General features: G+C 35.2%; 1 protein-coding gene and 1 non-coding gene across 2 annotated transcripts; one reads left to right on the top strand and one right to left on the bottom strand.

The window, feature by feature from the left end:
• Nucleotides 1-1693: 1693 nt before the first annotated feature.
• Nucleotides 1694-11460, bottom strand: LOC148680740 (uncharacterized). The gene is made up of 4 exons (XM_088650678.1): nucleotides 11410-11460; nucleotides 10909-11058; nucleotides 2889-3192; nucleotides 1694-2804 (listed from the first exon to the last, which is right to left on the bottom strand). The coding sequence occupies exons 2-4, from the start codon at nucleotides 10991-10993 to the stop codon at nucleotides 2213-2215; spliced, it is 981 nt and encodes a 326-aa protein (XP_088506804.1). The 5' UTR covers nucleotides 10994-11058; nucleotides 11410-11460; the 3' UTR covers nucleotides 1694-2212.
• A 3805-nt stretch (nucleotides 11461-15265) lies between these two features.
• Nucleotides 15266-15339, top strand: trnat-agu (transfer RNA threonine (anticodon AGU)). The gene has a single exon. It is a non-coding gene; the product is annotated as a tRNA-Thr (tRNA).
• Nucleotides 15340-21162: the final 5823 nt, after the last annotated feature.

The raw sequence follows: 21162 nt of genomic DNA, 5'->3' as shown, positions 1-21162 counted from the left end.
GAAAAAAATATCCTTCAGCATTCCTGTAAAAAGTACTGCATGATTCTAAAACCTGTAGGAATTGTTTGCACATATTGTCAATTTGTCCTGCAGGATTTTATAATTCCTACCAGATACCAGCAGGTTCCTGCAGAAAAAAAATGAAAAAAAAAAAAAAAATCTGCAGGATTCCTGTAGGCTATTTTTGTAAGGGCCTGCACTTTTTACAAATACTCTGCAAGCAGAAAAACAGGAAACAAACCTTAAATTGTCTCAACCCTCACTGTAAAAACTTATCTATAGAATTCACGCAATAAATCTGAGGTAACAATTTTCACAGACTTTGGTTGGGTAGATTTAATCCCATATTTTAAGTATTAACTATCTGAAGTAAAAAGTTATTAAATACTTACATAAATTAGGTAAAAAAATATCTTACATTTATATTCAACAGCTACTTATTCTGTAAAAAAATATATTTTTAAATCATAGTTTATTCATATAATTTACTTAATAACAATTACTGTTTCAGAGAAGGTAAAATGTACCTCTATAATAAAGACATTCAAATGGGTTATCAACTCAATGTGTTATTAAATAAATAAATAATCCTAAAACACACTCAAAATATATTGCAGCACAACAGCTTTACACAACATTTCAAGTAATGAACCTGTTTTATAACTCACTTATCTATTAAATGTTTCAATAATGTTGGATAATAAAACATATACCTGTTTTAGGACATTCAGATCAGAGCAGAAAAGAGAAAGGAGTACAGAAGGGAGATAATTTTTTTTTTTAAATGATAGGAGGTGAGACAGTGGAGCAGTATGTAGTGCTGTTGCCTCACAGCAAGAAGGTCGCTGGTTCGAACCTCGGCTCAGTTGGCGTTTCTGTGTGGAGTTTGCATGTTCTCCCTGCCTTTGCTTGGGTTTCCTCCGGATGCTCCGGTTTCTCCCACAGTCCAAAGAAATGTGGTAAAGGTGAATTGGGTGAGCTAAATTGTCTGTAGTGTATGAGTGTGTGTGTGAGGATGTTTCCCAGAGATGGGTTGCGGCTGCAAGGGCATCCGCTGCGTAAAAACTTGCTGGATAAGTTGGCGGTTCATTCCGCTGTGGTGACCCTGGATTAATAAAGGGAATAAGCCGACAAGAAAATGAATGAATGAATTATCGATGCTGTAAAAGGTCCCTTATAAACTGTAATTAGTCACATAACTTGTTCGTCAGATTTCAGTGGCTGAACAACACTTCTGTGCATATAACCCATTCATAACAACCCAGTCTACATCAGCTCTGCATGACTGAAAGATTTTTAAAACAGAACATTATCTGTCTAACAGTAATACTTCAGCCATGGTGTCGTCCTTCCTCCAGCGTGCAAAACTAACTCCAATATTGATTCAGGATTTTTAAAAGTTTTGATTCTGCATTTGTTTTGACTGTGGCTTGTGTAAACGCTCATCAGTCGATCTGCGTTGACATGTGCGCAGTAGTTCAAATCTGCATTTGTTCACAGTTTGGGCTACTTATCAGAATTATGGGAATATTTTGCCTGATATTTTTTTTAATAAGATGAAATTTTTTTTGTTTTATCCCTTAAAAAACAAAAAAAAATGCACGTAAATACATTTAGATTTGCATTTGAGTACTGAAATTAGCATGTAAGCTAACAAATCACTCATGTTCTCATTCACAATCGAGACACAGGGTTTCTCATACAACGATTTATTTGTAGTAATGGTGGAGTTTTCACATGAACGTATATTTAAAGGCGAGCAGTTGTCTATAGAAAGTTTAATTGTCTTCATGAAGAAAACTTGTTTCTTTTCTGAGATTAGTCCATCAAAATAAATGTGTAGTGTTTTGAAACCAAAGTCTTCATTTGTTAACCACAACACATCAAGATTTGATCAAGTCAAAATCTCATAATCTGAAACAAATCTCATCTGTCGTAACTGACAAATGGCATTGTGTAGTCTGAACAGGGCTTTAGGGAGTCTAAAAGATAACGACAAAGATAACAGAGGTAAGAATCTCTTGTCCTTTATAGGGCGTCAGGAATCATCTGATTGGTGAATCGTGTTAGCTAATGCTGGACCAGTCGTGAACAATAATAAGCATGTGATCCTCTCGGAAGTAGTTTATAAATAAACTTCATGTCAATGAACAGCCAAACTACATGAAAAAGCTGCCGTTTTCAATATACTCGTGTTTGTGTGGACAAGGTCTCAATGTTGAGGACTCTGCTCTGCATTGTGAAGCTTCATGTGAGCGCTGAGGTTTATTTTTTGTTTAAAGCTCTTTCCACACTCACTGCATCTAAAACGATCCTCTCTTGAGTGAGTCTTCATGTGTTGCTTAATGTAGTCTTTGCGTGTGAGACTCTTTCCACACTGATCACATATGAACACTATGGTTCCAGAGTGACCATCCATGTGGTTCATGAGGTTAGCTTTACATGTGAAGCTCTTTTCACACTGATTACATGTAAACAGCTTCTCTCTGGTGTGAGTTTTCATGTGGTTAATGAGTGAGCTTTTACATGTGAAACTTTTACCACACTCTGTGCATGTGTAGGGTTTCTCTTCAGTGTGGATCGTCATGTGGGTGTCAAGCTTTTGTTTTTGAGCAAAACTTTTCCCACACAGTGTTTTTCCTCCATTGTGAATTCTCATGTGGCTTTTAAGGGTGCCACTTTGCTTAAAACTCTTTCCACACTGTTGGCATGTGTAGGGCTTTTCTCCAGTGTGAATTCTCTTGTGCGCTGCAAAGTTTCCTGCATAATAGAAGCTTTGTCCACACTGTTGGCATGTGTACGGCCTCTCTCCAGTGTGACTTCTCATGTGGCCTTTAAGTGTGGCACTTTGCTTAAAACTCTTTCCACATTGTTGGCATGTGTACGGCCTCTCTCCAGTGTGAATTCTCATGTGGGTCTTTAAGCTTCTCTTTTTACCAAAACTCTTTCCACACTGTTCGCAAGTGTAAGGTTTCTCCCTAATGTGAACTCTCATGTGAACACCAAGGTTAAGCTTTTGAATGAAACTCTTTCTACGCTGTTTACTGCTAAAATTACACTCAGTTTTGGATTTTCGAGGTCTTCCGAGTGATGAAGTCTTTTCAGTCAGTGTGGGTTTTTCATCAGCTGTTATTTCTTGGTGTTGCTCTTCCATTTTATTGCATTGAGTCTCTTCTTTCAGCACTATCAGGTCTAAAAAAAAAAAAAAAAGAAAAGTGAACTTTAGTATGAAGGCACAAAGCGACAAGCATGAAATGGATGTTTCACCCAAAAATTAAAATGACCTCACCATTTACTCTGCGTCTTTTAAATATTTCCTTTCTTCTGGAACACAATGTAAGCCAGCATTTTTTCACAATATCTTCTTTTGTGTTCAGCAGAATCAAGAAACTCAAAGATTTAAAGAGGGAGAGTAAATGGTGAGGCTATTTTCATTTCTGCGTTAACTATCCCTTTAAAGGGTTCCTATTATGAACCTTTTTTTACAGGATGTAAAGTAAGTCTTTAATGTTTCCAGAATGGGTCTGGGCTTTCAGCTCAAAATCAGATCAAATACCTTGCAGAATATTTAATTTTGGGGGTCAGAGATAAACCAAGCTCTTTTTGTGCCTGTGGCTTTAAATGCAAATGATCAAATGCACTCGCTCTAGATTACTCCTGTTGTGTTCCCTCATGTGTATCTTCCACTCAACATTTTTAACATGCTTGGAAGACCTGGTTGAGACAAATCCTGCATGTTTATAGCAATTACGGATAATTCAGCTTATATTTGTGAGTTTGCATTATTGTATATAACTTATGCAAATGTTTCCCTCTACTGGGTTGCAGCTGGAAGGGCATCCGCTGTTTAAAACATATGCTGGATAAGTTGGTGGTTCATTCCGCTGTGGTGACCCCTAATGAATAAAGAGACTAAGCTAAAGGAAAATGAATGAATGAACTTATGCAAATGCTTAATGCCACATTTGCTTTAAACTGTAGTGATGAGAATATGGCAAGATGACATACTTTGCTACTTGTTTTCATTCATTTGTACTTTGGTCTCAGTTTTCTTGCCTTTGTGCATGTCCGGAGGCTTAGCTGAAGACCTATATGGTGACATTTTATATACCCGACAAGAAGCAGAAATGCCATCTAAAAAGGTTACCTGCTGTTTGTCTAATCGGGAACAGGGACAATGTAAATATACAAATAATAGCGTTACCCCAGGGTTTACCAATGTGAAACGTCTGTTAATGAACACCCAGGATTATTTTATAACCCCTAGGGGCTGTTTCATAAAAGTGGTTTAAAAAAGCAGGGATTAAAGTCAAAAACTTGACTTTAGTGAGCCGAACTAAATGTCCACACTTTAATTGGTTCCATAGCAGCAAGTTGAAGATCATTTGATGTAACTAATCCGAGTTCAGCTGAAATAATCTAGATAACTACTCGTGCACGTTACTGTCATGAAACCCTGAAGGTCGAGCACAGATGCATCATTATGATTATGTTGTATGCTACCTTGGCAACTACGATGAATGAAAGAGCTCTGAAACAAGACACCACAATTTTCACAGCGAGTGAATAGCATTTGATTCAAATATAAGTTCAAATATATAATAATTTAAACAATCAAAAAGTACGGCTTGAAAGAAAGCAAGAAAGAGGGCTGACAGGAAACTGCAGATTTTAAAATATAGGTCATTATTTAGGCCTATTAACGTTAAGTTAAATATTTGTCACAATACATTGAAATATTTGCTTGTGTGCAAGAGAGAGAATACACGCTCACTGCAAATTGTAGCTTGCAAGGAAAAGTCTTAATGCATTGGAGGTTTACTGTAACATTCAAAATGTACTTAACGTAAGCACAATAAGTTTAAAATAATGGCCACAAAGAGCCGTGCACACACAAGCAGTGGGATTTGTTATTTGCTCTCGAAACTGCTGCAAATTGCTGCTTTCTATTTAAAAACATTTGTTGCCCTTTGAAAACATTTGTTTATTTAAAGTGCTGTCAAAATTAGAGCGTTAACTCATGCAATTAATTTTATATATATATATATATATCAAATGTTTTTAAAAAAATGAACGCAGTTGCTGTTATACTTCCTGTTGTAGTCATGCAAAGAAATATGCATAAGACCAAGGAAGCCCTTTTAGAAGGAACGTTTCAGTATAAAATAATTAATGAAAAAAATGAATGCTGCATTACCAGGCTTTCCAGCATTACATCTAATTTAGTACGTTTCATTTTTAATCTTTAGACTTTTGCTGTAATAGAAATTGATACCCCATACCGAACGGAAAGAAAAACCTCCGCATTTCGTGACTCGGTGTTCCTTTAAGGTAATAAAAAAACAACTGTTTACATGACTCTTAATAAGAGTAATAATCATATTAAAATGGGAGTATTGGTTTCCATATAAATGTACTCAGTGAAAGTGCAAGATAATGTCGCGAGCTGTCCAAGACATCTGCATTCGTCTGCCTTTAAGATGATTCCATGTGCGCTCAAATGATTTATTAAGTTTGATGTGTTTCCTCCTTAAACGCAAATTTTGTACAGCGCCTACTTCACGTTGCTTTGTCAGAATCCTTGTGAAATATAGCCATACTTAAGAACACATGGTTTAAGCAAATTTGATGAATGCGATCGCATAAAAAAAATGCAAAAAATGCGAAAACGCATTAGTGTAAATGGGGCCATAGTAGTGACCTGGGGCCTCCTGTACGAAGACTTGCATGGAAATCTTACTAAAACATTGCGTACGCAGAAAAAAATTCAGATGTATGAAACACTGCGTACGCCGAATCTCACGCATATTCTTTTGTACATCCGAATGAACGTGAAACTGAGCGCAACATGCACGAGCACAAAATCCCTCCCTGCCTCCTCCCCCGTATGAATATGCTAATGACTATGCTAATGGAAAAACCCAACGAAAAAGCAAGCAAAAAGAGAAACTTTGAACAGAATGTGAATTGGAGGTGCTGCTTTCGGAGGTAGACCGGAGAAAAGCGGTGTTATTTGCAAATTTGTTCTCCGGAATTAACAACAAAAGAAAGAAATAGAGTGGGAGAGTTTAGCTGATGCGGTTAACACAGTTGGGTCTGAACATCGCACTGAGTGCATTAAAAAAAAAAGAAATAGTGTGGTTTATATCTGTAAAATGTTGCAGTACCCTTAACAGTCTCAGTGGCGCAACTCTTAAGACGCATGTGATCATGTATTGACACGTTCGAGCATGAACTCAGCTCGAATCCAGCGTCTGATGAACTCTTTCTTCTTTTTTCCCCAGCTACATATCAGATTTTGCCAACTATTTATCACGAGAAAGACAAGTAGGAATCATCAATAAGTTCATATTGATAAGCATCATATTTTATTTGCACATTTATTGAATGGAAATGTTTCTGATTCACGCATGCAAATTCATCTTCAGATAGTGCCTTTATAGCAATGTGCGTGCAGTAGATCGCTCAGATTACATTGGGAAAACAGGCGACTGCTGCAAATTGTGCTTTAATGTTTAGCTGGTCAACTGTATGGTATGGAAACCTTATATACCTGCTAGATGAACCCGTCTCATACAGCTGCCATTGCAAGGCTCAGAAACTTTGTAGAGAGGAATTTAACACAACTGCCTCTAGGAGTCGCCAATGGAAATAAAACAGACACAAACAAAAAATGTGCGTACGCCAGCCAGAAAGCTGCTGTGAAGCTGCGCACATTCCCACGTTCAGTTCATTGTTAGTAAATCCAAACGTGAGCGATTCTGAGTGTGAAACCTGGCGTACGCAAAGTTTTTGTGTGTACGCAGCGTTGATACATGAGGCCCTTGATCTCATATGCTATTGTTTTAGAACCTCCAATTTAGTTGCCTATTGGAGAAATGACCTGGAATAATAAATGGCTACTTGCTCTACAAACAAGTGTGTTTATGACTATACATACAAAGAAAAATAATAAAATGAGAAAATATGACTTTGCAACATCAAGCAGCTTTAGGCATGGGGCAGTATAAGATTCTGATGGTATGATAAGCTTGGATAAAAAGATCACGGTTTCACTGTATTGTGATTACTGCTCTAAAATAAATTCTTTTTAATCTCTGGGTAAAAAAACAACAACCTTTTCCCTTTGAAAAAAATATATTTTCTTTTGAGAAACTTTGAGGCTCAGTTTCACAAACAGGGCTTAGATTAAGCTGGGATTAGTCCTTAGTTAAATTAGGCTATTTAAGCCAAATTTATAAAAATGGCCTTAGTAAAATATATTACTGGTGTGCACCTGGAGAAAAAAATACACTAATGTATTTTATCTCACGGAAAGTTATTTTGAGTTGAGACCGCTCAAACATGCAATTTAATCTTGACTAGCCTTAAACCTTGTTTGTGAAACCGGGAAGAAAGTATTATGGAGCAGTAAACATGTCAGGCTGAATCATTCAAATGAATCATTCGTTTCAAAAACACATATTTCTTTACAATTTAAAATGGCATCTTTGGATATCTTTTTTGCTGGAGATACTGTTGTCCTGAAAAACTTATAACAAAATGTAAAAAAAAAAAACCTTACATATACTGTTGTACTGTGGTATACCTTGAAAACGGTTACCTTTCCATACCTAAGCAGAATAACCCTGTTTTAAGGATCTAAAAATAAATTCTTTAAAAAAAAGTCTCAAGCAAAAAGATTCCAATGGCGACACCTGCTGGTACATGAAGAATTTGGTCAATACTGACGAACTTCACACTCTAATGTTTGCATATCATCAGCATGCTGTAATCCATTTCTTAAGCAGAAAAAGTCATTTTTAGACTAGTTTGTTGGCCAGTTGTAGTCAGTGCAATGCCAAACGTTATTGTTCCTCTATATTTAGTTTGTTTTGTCTCACGTCATCCCACAGCAACATCTTATAGCTTAGAATACTGTAAAATGTTTTATAACAATTATTGTAGTGTCCAGGGGCGTTGCGAGGGGGGGGCTTTGGGGGCTTAAGCCCCTGATGTGTATTGTCAAAAGCCCCAGATCTTTTGGAATATGTTGCACTTAAATAAAAATATTTTGTATAACATTTATTTTGTTATTAAAGTTCTGACAATTAACACGTGTATATTACGCGTATTCTACCTAAAGCAGCGTTTGTGTCGGGTATTTAAAAAGTAATCCATTCAGCAGTACCTGTTTCTACCGGCAGGTGGGAGTGGCTCTGTTGTCACATGGTTTAAAAATATTCCGCCACTGCACATCATTCATTATTTTGAGCAGCTGAAGCTGATGAGGTAATAATACAACTGTTTCGCAAAACTGAATAGTTCTAGCTAAGTTACAGATAAAGCTTAATATTTGTTTTTACAGCAGAAAATGTGTGTAGTTTTGGTGAAATAACATAACTGTAGGTAATCAATAAAATGTGCTGCACATTAATGTAAATACATGCGAATTAGTCAGAAAAATGTAAATTATACTTGCTTTCTATATATATATATATATATATATATATATATATATATATATATATATATATATATATATATATATATATATATATATATAGACATCTTTATCTAGATATGATATAGCCAGTCACATCTGTTTCTGTAATAGTTAAATCACAGTGAGTTCATGTATCTAGCATATTATTTTATGGCTGTATTCTACAGTAACATGCTATGTCAGTTAGCAGCGGATTATAAATCGACTTTCTTATGAAAATACCTAATGCCCCCGGGCCCCCCTGTTTATTTTTTTAACACATTTCTAAACATAATAGTTTTAATAGCTCATCTCTAATAACTGATTTATTTTCTCTTTGCCATGATGACAGTAAGTACTTGACTAGACATTTTTAAAGAAACTTCTATACAGCTTAAAGTGACATTTAAAGGCAGGTTAGGGTAGTTTGGCAAGTCATTGTATAACGATTTTTATGCTAACTATCGGAAAAAAATATAGCTTAAAGGGGCTAATTATTTTGACCCTTAAATGGTTTTTAAAAAATGTAAAACTGCTTTTTTTCTAGCCTAAATAAAACAAATAAGACTTTCTCTAGAAGAAAAAGTATTATCAGACATACTGTGAAAATGTCCTTGCTCTGTTAAACATCATTTTGAAAATATTTAAAATAGGAAAAAAAATTAAATGGCGGGCAAATAATTCTGACTTCATCTACATTTATTGTCACAGTCGTGTAAATGATCAGTTTTAAGCCTTTTTTATGTTTATTCAGATCTTATTTTCATTCAACTCCAGCAATAGCTGGATTCCTTCATCCATAATATTAGGGTTTTCCTGGAATATTTTACAACTTTTGTGAGGCATATATGGAATTTCTGCTCAAGTGTGAATGAAACAGGCATTACATGCATTCAAAGTGCTACAATGCCCACATCAACCTATTTTAAGGAAAACTAAAAATCTCCCTCCTAAAGAAATTTGAAGTTAACACATTTCTAGCATTTAAATCTTTATTTTTTGTACTATTTTTGATACAATTGTTTTTTAAAAAAGACCATTAAATATCAATATTTTGCGAGGTTATACACCTCAGTTAATCACTCTGTCCAAATAAACATGTGTGTAGCTTTGTATCACATTGGATAACAACTTGGTCTATAAAATAAATCATATTTTCAGATTTAAAACATGCAGAAATTTTTATTTTCAAAAAACAAACAGAAACTACAAATCAGGAGAGGAGATAGGAGGCTCAAGGGGCATGATATGGCTCATAACAGAATAGTAAATAAGAAGTGGGTAATTTATCATTTTTTTTCCCTTTTTGGTGTTACAAGTCACAAAGCTTCACAATTTATTGTTATAGACTGTCAACTCAAAAACCATATATTTATCATTAAACCATCTCTAATCCTAATATTAAAATTATAGTAGATCAACTTATGAAACTTTTTTTTTGGGGGGGGGGGGGGGGGGGGGGGGTTGTCTTTGGGGCTAAGCCCCTTATCCCTTTCGACCCTAGCAACGCCCCTGGTAGTGTCCATTTCATTCAGCATATTTAATATTGGGGGCATCCACATCATTTGACAAACTGTAAACCAGGGTTTCTGCAGGTTTCTTTTTATGACATTTTTAAGACCATTATGAATGAAATTTTAGACCCATAAAGGGATAAAGCTAAAGAATTTTTCCAATGGTCTAGATGGAAAAGATTTTTATTTGCCTCATTAAAAAAATTAAAAAATAAATGAAAAAAATTATAAATTATATATATATATATATATAAACAATAATAAATAAATAAATAATTTTTTATATGTATTTTAGATATTTCTAGCTAAAGATTTTAAATTTTGTGTTTGATTTTGGATCTTAAGACATTTTATGACGCAGCGGAAACCCTGTTTAAACACAATAGCCCTGGTAATTAGTTATTGTAATAATGATGTACTTCTAACTCAGATATTATCTGTGAGAACTAGTAACAACTACTAGAAACAAGTTTAAACTCATAAAGAAGTTGATGAAAAAAGGGAATTGTGATCGACTTGACGTATGCAAATGGAAAGTACTAAGCCAACACTATCACTGTAATAGCTGATATCTACTAGGAGAATACTGTAGGTCAAATATCATCAGCTCAGTTTAACTTTTTTAATTTATTTTATAAAGCGCCGGTGCTCAAGGACGCTTCACAAACAGCAGGAGAACAAGAAAAGCAATAACCTTAAGAAGGTAGAGAAAATGGGAGACTAATAATACATAAAATAATGACAAAAGACATGAGAACAAGTAACAAAAAAGAAACTCATTTCTATCTTTCAATGAGTGCTTATGTGCATTTAGAAGAACTAGGCAGCACACTCAGGTTTGCAAAATGGATTAATTTAGTATTCTTATTATTAAAATATATCTGAATGAGGATCAAATGACTGAGTTGGTCTTTGAGAATGAAAACCAACCTGTTTGTTCCAGCAGATCTTCCTGTTTGACTGTGAATGTTTCTTCAATCTTCACATCTTCACTCTCCTCTTTAATAAACGCCATCTTTATAACAGTGTGGAGATCAGTCGCTTCAGCAGGAGTTTTTCTCTGGGTTTGGACACTTAATCCTGTTTAAAATGAACAAAACAATAAAAATGTCCTGTTGAAAATTTATAAAACAATAAACAGAAATAAAATAACTTCTCTGCAACACTTGCTTCAACAGTTTAGTTTAATCAGTGTAATTAACAAAAATAAATCAGGTAAAACGTTTCTTTAAAACACTTATTACACACTTTTCTGTTACTTTAGTCAAACAATAGCCCTCGATTACTGAGAATAAAATAGTACTACGTTGTATAAAGGGTTAAAATAATATTTCCAACAGCAGGAACATAATTTAGCATCGTATAAAACCCCTAAAACTTTAGAACTTTAACTTTAAATCGGGTTATATCTGTAAAACTTTTAAAGCAAACCTTTCTCCAGTTGAATCACCGCGCTGTAGCGGCGCCGCCTGATGACGTCACGTCACGCCAAAATAAAAGTCTTTTGTTTAGCTTTTTTGCCATTCTAGGCAGGGCAAACTTTATTTATAGAGCACAATTTTACACAACCGTGGTTGATCCAAAGTACTTTACAATAAAATGAACTACACAATAAAACTAAAAAACTAGTATTAAAAATACAAAAAAATGTATGTTTAAAAGTAATACTAAAATACAAATAAAAAATAACATGCATTTGTCACTCAAAGGAAAGAGAGTAAAAATAAGTCTTTAAGTTAGATTTAAAAGCATCCAATGATGTAGCAATCCCGATGTTCAGAGGGAGACTGTTCCAGAGCCATAGAGGTAAAGTTGGTTTTATAATCGCACATTCTGACTTTCCCCTAAATAATATTATTTTTTTTATAAAAGTATTATTTGCAAACTCTAATTAGTAAAATCATATTAGCAGCAAATGACTATCAAAGTACAACATTGTTCACAATCAAATAAACAGTGTCAATGTTGTTTTCAAGCCACACTTGCATGCTAATTCCAATCTAATATTCAAAGTAACATGGTAAACAATACAGAGAATTCTAAATGAACGAATGTGTGAATATAAAATTTTTCCTCTATCACAGAAAGCTCTATCACCTTTTGATTTGCAGCGAGACCGAGGGACAGACAAAAACTAGTCATCAACTGGTGATCTTAAGGGTCTACAAAAAAAATAAAGTCTAATAAGTTCACTTCACTGACATAGGCTGGGGCAAAATTGTGCGCAGCTTTTAATTAACAAAAAGAAATCGAGTAAAACGTTTCATTAAAACACTTATTACACACTTTTCTGTTACTTTATTCAAACAATAACCCTCGGTTACTGAGAATAAAATAGTACTACGTTGTATAAAGGGTAAAAATAATATTTCCAAAAGCAGGAACATAATTTAGCAAAAGTTTTTTTTCTTTACATTTTTTCCACTTACTGTTGCAGTCATCATGAATTATTGATACATTTCTCCCATGTTTTTATAGAAGTAAAGTTGGTTTTATATTCGCACATTCGGACTTTCCCCTTAATAACATAATTTCATAAAAAGTGTTATTTGCAAACTCTAAATAGCAAAATCATATTAGAAGAACAGGCGTAAATCTGCTGCATTAGTTACTTAGTTATTAAGTATTAGGTATAATTAAGTATTAGCTACTTAAGCTAAAGCCGTTTCCCATGTGTTGTTTCATTTGTGAAGACTTGTCATAATGTTAACTTTACATTAAGGACCACAATAGGCATTTTGTCTAGCGGTGTATTTGCTTAATGAGCACTGTGCTACATCCAAACTAACCCCACTGTATTTTTGTATAATCAATTTCTATTCTGTTGTTAAGTGAATCAATTAATTTAAAATTAAAATGTTAACATTTTTTAATTCTTTGTGATTATTTTTTGTGATTATTTTAATAATAGTTTTGCATTCTTTATGTAAAGCACTTTGAATTACCATTGTGTATAAAATGTGCTACAGTATAAAGAAACTTGCCTGGCAGTTTCATGTATTGGATAAAATGACAGAGAAAATAGACATAAGATCATGTTTCAGTGCAACTAAACTCCAAGTACAAAAAGTTCACAAATTAAGCAATTTGGCTTTAAGAATGAGTTGTTAAATTCTAATGTCACATTATCAATCACAGCAGGGTCGACCCGTGGCATAGGCAGTATAGGCAATTGCTACGGGCGCAGTACGGCCAGGAGGGCGCCAGAAATGGGAGAAGAAAAAAAAGTAACTTCCACTATACTTAAAACTAGTTGGTATAAATTCAGAAAAGAATAAGCCCACATTAATATAACTGCATAGTGCATAGCCTACTAAGTAGTAGTAGTATAATAATAATAAAACCTACTCGCCTAAGACGCCCCCCTCTGAATAATTAGACTGTATCTGCTACGATGTTAATTTTTTTTTGATGGGTCAACATGCTCAATATGTCAAAACGTCCCAAACCCTCTCAAACAGTCTAGTGCGCAGGGGAGGCAAAAAAAAAAAAAAACACAAGAAGAGGAGGAAAAACGCGACAAAGACAGAGGTAATGTTACAACAAAGATGATTATTTTACTGTATCCGTGATCGATGACGCCATTAATTAGCTAGACACATACTTGTCAACTCTCCGGTTTTCCCAGCTATCATCAAGTTTTAGTATTTCCCCGTAGTTGCCCTGTATGTTTAAACTTTCTATGAATAGTGAAAGTACTGTCAAAACAAAGCCGATCTCAAATGTGATATAAATTGCAAGAGCTATGCAAGAGAATTGTGCTTTCGCTTTATTTTGGCTTGAAAGAATGTTAATAAAAATGTCTGCATTCACTTTTTTCCTGTTAAAGCTGTGCGTCGATTGACGCAACCCCTGAATCAGTGTATGCATGCAGTCTGACTACTGGACGTGCTCCGTGTGATATACTGTTCCCAGATCCGCTTCTGTACACGCAATTTAAAGATGAGCGAAAGTTTAGCATACTTTGGGGATTTATGTGTGTTTAAACAGACACATACATTTAATAATATGTAAACATGTTTGTTCTGCTGGTATTATTTTTAAAAACATAACATTTTTTTTTCTTAAATGAGCACAAACAGTTACTAAACTAATCGAATGCTTTCATTAGCCTATAGATCTGTGCATTCTTATGCCGAATTCAGACTGCATGATTTTCAAAGTGATCGTGTCACAGATGTTTTCATACTGCTTGACTATCTGGGCTAGCGTTTCGTCGCTGCTTTGTTTACGCTGCAAGATGGATCGGCGACATGGACATTCACATTGCATGACTTTACTATAGGAAGAATCGCTGACAACTTCGTCCAAACTACGTCTCACAGCCAAAAACACGTAGTATATCTTTTGTTATTAACTACATAATGAGAAAGAAGCCTTTAATGGGGTAGAGCATGTACATGTTTGCTCACCTGGGTTTAAAGGGAATTAGCCATTTCTCCTCAACGTTGATAATAAACTAATTTATATCTGTATGAAACGTCAAACAGACACAGTTGCTCCTGAGTCCTGTCAAACCTCCACTAGTTTTTCCTCCATTTCGTGGGTCCAAATAAACCGAAAAAGAGTGCTTTTAACTTCTCCCCAGCCTCCCGCTGGCCTGCAGCAGGTACACACACGCACACACAAGTGAAAGCTGCTCTCTCATTGGCTGTAGGCGATGGCTGATGTTATTTTCAGTCAAAACTCAATTCACACGGCATGATTTAAATCGCCGACAGCTCCAGATATTCAGCATGCCAAATATCTCACAGGCATCGGCGACTTATCGGCGATTCTCTCAGATCGCGTCTTTGATCGTTCATACTGTGTGATTGTCACTCACGTGCACGAGCGGCGATTTGCCTGTGATTTCAGGCATTTGTCGGCGATTTCCCAAAACCTGTCGGCGAGCCAAAATCGGGGCTAAAATCACGCAGTCTGAACTCGACATTACAGTAACACCTCTGTTATCAAAAAACAAAATAAGAGATTGCTGCTCTTCACTAAATAACTGTAGTAATGCTAATCAATATTTAAATTCAGTAAAAAGTGAATGGGATTTTATAACTTTATTTATTTTCTGTATAGGCCATTGGTTTTATTAGGCAAAATCTTTCGTGTTATTGTTAATATTTTCTAATGTTTGCTATGTCTTCTTTTTAAAGCTAATTGTTGTCCCATATTTTTACATCCCAGTGTTGAGAGGTATGGCATAACATGGTTTGCTAATCAATAAATAGCAACCTCTTTGGTTTTTAAGACTGGCTGTCTTTTTTTAGTCTCTTTGTGCAAAAACGTCAGCATTGGTACTGTGGCTTAGTTGGTCAAAGCGCCTGTCTAGTAAACAGGAGATCCTGGGTTCAAATCCCAGCAGTGCCTAATGTACAGTTTCCAGAGTTGCTTCTTCTCAAGATTTACAAGTGTTTACGCAGCAAGCTGTTTAGCAGTGTGGTACTTAACAAAACTCAAATCCTTAAGAACGCTGCTTGTTCAAGAGGGCTTTGGACAATGTCTTTATAGAGCATGGTGTGGTAATGCATAACCAATTAGACTTTAATATTTCAAGTCCAGACATTCACACATGCAGCGCTACCGCTGTAAGTTGTTTTTTTCTTTTTTTGATTAAACAATTAGCTCCTGTCTGACGCTGTGGCTTAGTTGGTCAAAGTGCTTCTCCAGTAAACAGAAGATTCTGGGTTTGAACCCCTAGCAGTGCCTAGTCCGTAGTGAGATTGGCTTTTATAGGCCAGAGAGTACCAAAAAGTGTTTTCCGTGGAACAGTGCTGGAGCACTTAAGCTCTCCGGTGCAATCAATAGCGTCGGACTTCTAGGCTGTGAGCTGAGTCATGCAAAGGTTGTGGGTTCGAGTCCCACCAGAGTCGCAAGTTTTGCCCCTTTTCTTCACTTGACTTAGGTGTGGTGAGTTTCCATCATTTTACGCATCTATGCCACAGCCATGTCACCCTGCAGCTCAAGACCGGTTACTCACTGAAGCTAAGCAGGGCTGAGCCTGGTCAGTACCTGGATGGGAGACCACTAGGGAACACTAGGTTGCTGTTGGAAGTGGTGTTAGTGAGGCCAGCAGGGGGCGCTCAACCTGTGGTCTGCGTGAGTCCTAATGCCCCAGTAAAAGTGAAGGGGACACTACACTGTCAGTGGGTGCCGTCTTTCGGATAAGACGTTAAACCGAGGTCCTGACTCTCTGTGGTCATTAAAAATCCCAAGGCACTTCTCGTGAAAGAGCAGGGGTGTAACCCCGGTGTCCTGGCCAAAGTCCCTCTATCGGCCCTTACGATCATGGCCTCCCAATCATCCCCTCTCCACCGAATTGGCTCTATCACTGTCCCTCCACTCCACCAATAGCTGGTGTGTGGTGAGCGCACTGGCGCCGTTGTCCTGTGGCAGCCGTCGCATCATCCAAGTGGATGCTGCACACTGGTGGTGGTGTGGAGAGACCCCCCCTCATGATTGTGAAGCGCTTTGGGTGTATTGCCATACACAATAAATGCGCTATATAAATACACATTACATTACATTACATCTGTACATCCAGTTTTGCTTTTTTCCTTCATTGCTCAGTGCAGGCTTAGATACTAGAGGTACTCTACAATGAAGCTGATGACTTACAGTTTTTTCTTAGTTGTTTACACACAATTACTTGTACTACAGACACAATTTCTACAACATGTGTAACTGATGCACCAACCCCCTGAACCAATTCTGCTAAACTACAAGCACAATTCCTGCTTTACACTCAAATTGCAGGTTTACAACATACTTTTTTCAAAACACTACACACAATTTTCTGCATATTACACAATTTTCATGCAAAAAAATCTTTTGTTTTCACAAGGAACACACTGACAATCTGTTTCTTAACAAAACTCAAATCCTTAAGAACGCTGCTCATTGAAGAGGGCTTTGGACAATGGCTTTATATCGCATGGTGGGGTAATGTGTAACCAATTGGACTTAAATATTTCAAGTCGAGACATTGACACTGAAGAAGATTTCTATTCTCTCAGTGTGAAGTATTTTCTAAGTGTAAAGCAGTCAATTTTCTCTTCACAAAATGTATGTAGTGTTTGCAGCAAACATGCCAGCGTGTGTTAAAAATACAGTGATATGTCTGTGTAAGATGAGTATGCCATTGCCTGTATAGGAGCAACACTAGGAGAAGGCTGAGTGACTGATTGTGTAGAATAACTGAATATGTAAAGCACTGATCATATATGTTAAATACTTGTATGAAGCTATATTTTTTTAGAAGTTAGAATGAGTAACATAGTATCAAGTTATTATCCTATCATAACAATGGATGTAAACACTTAGTTCCTTTTGCATAAGTTGCATCTATGGAGAGAGAACTTTGGTGTCAAAACAGTTGCTGACACAGACCTGTAACATCTCTGCTGACATGAGCTAGTGGGCTGAGAGCCAAGAATAGCAGGACCCCTTAGACTAGAAAACCTATTCAAAAATGGTCAAGAGTTAAAAAGAGACTTAAGGGTGTGTCAAATAATCCTGTATAAAAATTGTAACAAACACACTGAAACTTCAGAAGGTGCAGGAGAGACTTCAGAATGCTCTGGGGTCTGCTCTGCTCTTTCTCGGCTTTATTATGGAGAATAAAGTCTATTTCCTGATATTCAAAACCTCTGGTCTGATAATTTGTAATTGATTAGTCGTCGAATTTACGACAAATGGCGCCCAACGTGGGGCTGAGAAGAGACGAACAGGTGACACTGGACATGCTGGGGCTTGGAGGAAAAACACAAATATGTGGCCACGATAAAAAACGGTAAGCAATTTTCGCTTATACGTTTGTGTTTTTTCTACCAAGGACCTGCTTGTAACGGTAAAAAGTCACTTGAACTGTTTCTCCAGCTATGACGAACTACAAGTAAAACTAAAAAAGTAAAAGTAAAGATATAAAAGGAAAACAATGGGGTTTTGAATACCAGAAGAAAATAACAATTTGCATGCAAATGATCTGTGTTTTCCTAAGAGGGCCTTGACGGATAGGATAAACGTTAACTAGTAACTGTTACTCATGTTTGGGAAATTTTTAATATTATGAAGAATATGCATAGAGCATTTATAAGTTTTAAAAGGAAGTTCTTAAAGTGTGGTGACAGTTAAGAGATTAAAGCAGATTAATAAAGTATAGAGAGAAGCGCCCAAAGACCTCGGAGTACCCGTTCTGTTTTAATAATGATAAATATTATTATTCAGGAGGCTGGGGGAAAAAAGGCAAAAATCCTGTGAAATTCTATTTTTACTGAAGGACAGTAAAGACGGGAGCAGAAGTAACAGGCACTCAAGAGGAGTGTAGTGGAGAATTCTGTGGTTACAGCTCTAAGGTTAGAGGCTGTTCGGACAGGTCACTCAAGAGGAGTGAGGTGTATTTATGTAATTGTAAGTATTTGTGTATTTGTCTGTGTTGCTGGGGTGCTTAGAAGCTTCACCTTTGATCTAGAGAGACTAGAATAGAGGTGAGGTTCAGGTTACACAGTGTAAGAGATGAGGTTAGGATGAGTGAGAAGTATGATTGTGTCTAGAAGTATGTTTGCAATAAGAGTGAGTTTAAAAGAATTATCGTTTTATATTATAATATAAAAGGAAGATTGCATATGTTGTGTGATTTAAGAACAATAAGATAGAGAGTGATGCAGTTTAGGGAAGAGATTGTGATACAGAGGAGGTTTAAGCCTCATAAAATTAATTGAGATCATATTGCATTTGAAAGACACAGACTGAAAAGACGTATATACTAGTTAAACATGTTTCTGAATAATCTCTGTGTGTTTGAAGTCGTTTTAAGTATGAACTAGGCAGAGAGGTGACTGAAATTCCTGACATGTCGACAGTCTGGAAGAAGGTCTGCTTCAGGAGTGGTAAGAATCTGTCTATTTTAAGAACAAAAGTTTCACAGGACAGATAGAAGCTAAAGAGTCAAGATATATTATAAGGTATTAAATAAATAGAAATATAAAGTAATGTAATAAGATAAATGAAATAAGAAAAATATTAATGATAGAATAAGATTTAATAAATAAAAAGTGTTAATAAAAATGCAACTTGAAGCTATACTAATAAATATTAAGAAATTCAAAAATTGCATAAAACTAACTACATATGGAGATAAATTGTTAAAGTGATCAGGAAATAAATTTACTAAATCAGTATGAATCAAAAAAGATAAGTTAATAATTTGAGTAAATAAAGAATTAGAAGAAAAAACTTTAATGAATATTGATTAATTGAAGAGTTAATGATCAAATGTTTAAGAAAAATAAGCTTAAAAAAAATGAATTAGGAAAATCTAAGAGATAAAAATGCTAATTTTTGAAAAGGAAAAGAAGCATAGGAAAATGGAGAAAAAAGAAGTCCAAACATTGTTTAATAGAATAAAAGAGAAGATGTTTAAAAATATATATTATAAAGAAATATAAGATAAAATTAGAAAAAACAGTAACATTTTAAAGACAATAAGATTTAACTTTAAAAGATAAAATTATGTTTAAGTGCAATAAAAAATTGTTGTGGAGTAAGTTGACTGTTGTCATATGTTTTAAAGTCAGCCACAGGCTGTCATCTGAGCCAACAGCTATTTGTAGTAAAAGCAGTGAGTCAGATGTAAAGCATAGACACTGAGGAAAAATGAAAGAACATCATAGTGAGTTCAAAAATTATATATAATTAATATTTTATGTACCTAAAAATTAATTTAAAATTAAAAATTGCATTTCAGATTGGAAAAATGCTTAAAGTAAACAAACATGTAGAGTTAAAATAGTACTATGAACTTGAAGCTATTGCAGTAAGGATTTTGAATAGGTATATTAGACATTTGGCCACCATATAGTACTGTTGAATTAAAACAGGTATATGGAAATGTTAGAGATATTAAAATAATGTAAGATGTAATGTAACTAGTGAGGAAGCACTAGAATAAATTAGGAAAAATAAGTGAAGCACAATCTGAAGCCAAAGAAATTATCTATAAGAACATTTAACAAATAGAAAATTAAGCATATTTACATATGATAAAAATGATTGAGAATTAGAAAAAATAAGTTGTTAAACAGCAAACAAAAATAGATAAATTAATTAATTAATTAATTTAAAAAAATGGATAAAAAGAGTCTTTATTTGATGAAGGAAAAAATGGGGAAAAAAAGAGTCATGAGCTAAATTCTAAATATATTAATTAAGAGGACATAGGGATGAACTTTGGGGGACTGTAGTCTTGTACCTACCAGACATCTCTGAGTGCACTGGCAAATGGAAAGGTGTTTGAAAAACACAGAGCAAAATGGCTGTGGACACTTGTGACATGAACTTTTTGCCCAGGATTTACTGAGGACTGAAAAAGCTACATTTGTTCAGAGACATTCAAAAGAGACACTAACAAGAGACTGATGAACTGATCAAAAAGAAAAAACGCTCCACCAGAACTTTACATCAGCTGAGTCAAAGAAAGAAGCCAGCCCAAAGAGAGAGGGGGAAACACAGTGCCCTGATATGAAGGAATTTCATCAGGACACCACAGAAAAGGCTAGCGCCAATCTGAAGCTAGGTGTCTCAGGTTGCGAGGGGGGTTAGTCTGACAGTCCATCTCAAAGTAGCTCCTAAAGTCCAAATTAAGTTCAAGCATTACAGAAGGAAAATTAAGAACAAAAGTTTAGCTACCCATTCTTGTATCAAATCAGACTCCTGTCAATTTGAGAGAGAAATTATTATCATGCAAATTTTTAAGTAAGAAAAAGTGTTATAAGGAAATTCTACAGTGAAATTTTAAATGCGTAATGATATATTATGATGAATGTTAAATAATTTAGGTTTAAGTTTTAATAGGTTTGATCATAAAAGTCCTTAAACGTTGAAGGATAAATTACAATGCAGCAGACTAACTAAAGAAAAAGAAAAAGCTTTTGATGAGGCAATAAATAATTTGGAGAATAAATAAGATTGGAATAAAGTATTTAAGTTAAAACTAAGTAAAGGAAATATCTTAACATAATTGTATTGTGAATGGCCTAAATCAATATTGGATATTGAAAACTGGAAAAATTCAAATCTAGAAAAATGATTTATAGTTAAAGAGAAGATTGAAATAACAATTTGGAATAAATTCACAGGACATAAGGTCAAAAAGTAACAGTTCTAAATTACTATAAGAAAAATTGAAAGAGAAAA

Source organism: Danio rerio, chromosome 4 (genome assembly GCF_052040795.2).
Source record: "Danio rerio strain M-AB ecotype USA chromosome 4, GRCz13ab, whole genome shotgun sequence".
Classification (NCBI taxonomy): domain Eukaryota; kingdom Metazoa; phylum Chordata; class Actinopteri; order Cypriniformes; family Danionidae; genus Danio; species Danio rerio.
Note: the sequence above shows the minus strand (reverse complement) of the source record. Positions and strands in the feature narration are given on the sequence as shown.

Bases quoted from the DNA above. Each gene is read 5' to 3' on its own strand.
- LOC148680740 (XM_088650678.1), bottom strand. From the start codon at position 10,993: ATGGCGTTTATTAAAGAGGAGAGTGAAGATGTGAAGATTGAAGAAACA. The intron at 3,193-10,908 runs GTTGGTTTTCAT...TTTTTTTTTTAG, and splicing joins AGATCTGCTGGAACAAACAG to ACCTGATAGTGCTGAAAGAA. The intron at 2,805-2,888 runs GCCGTACACATG...CACTGGAGAGAG, and splicing joins AGAATTCACACTGGAGAGAG to GCCGTACACATGCCAACAGT.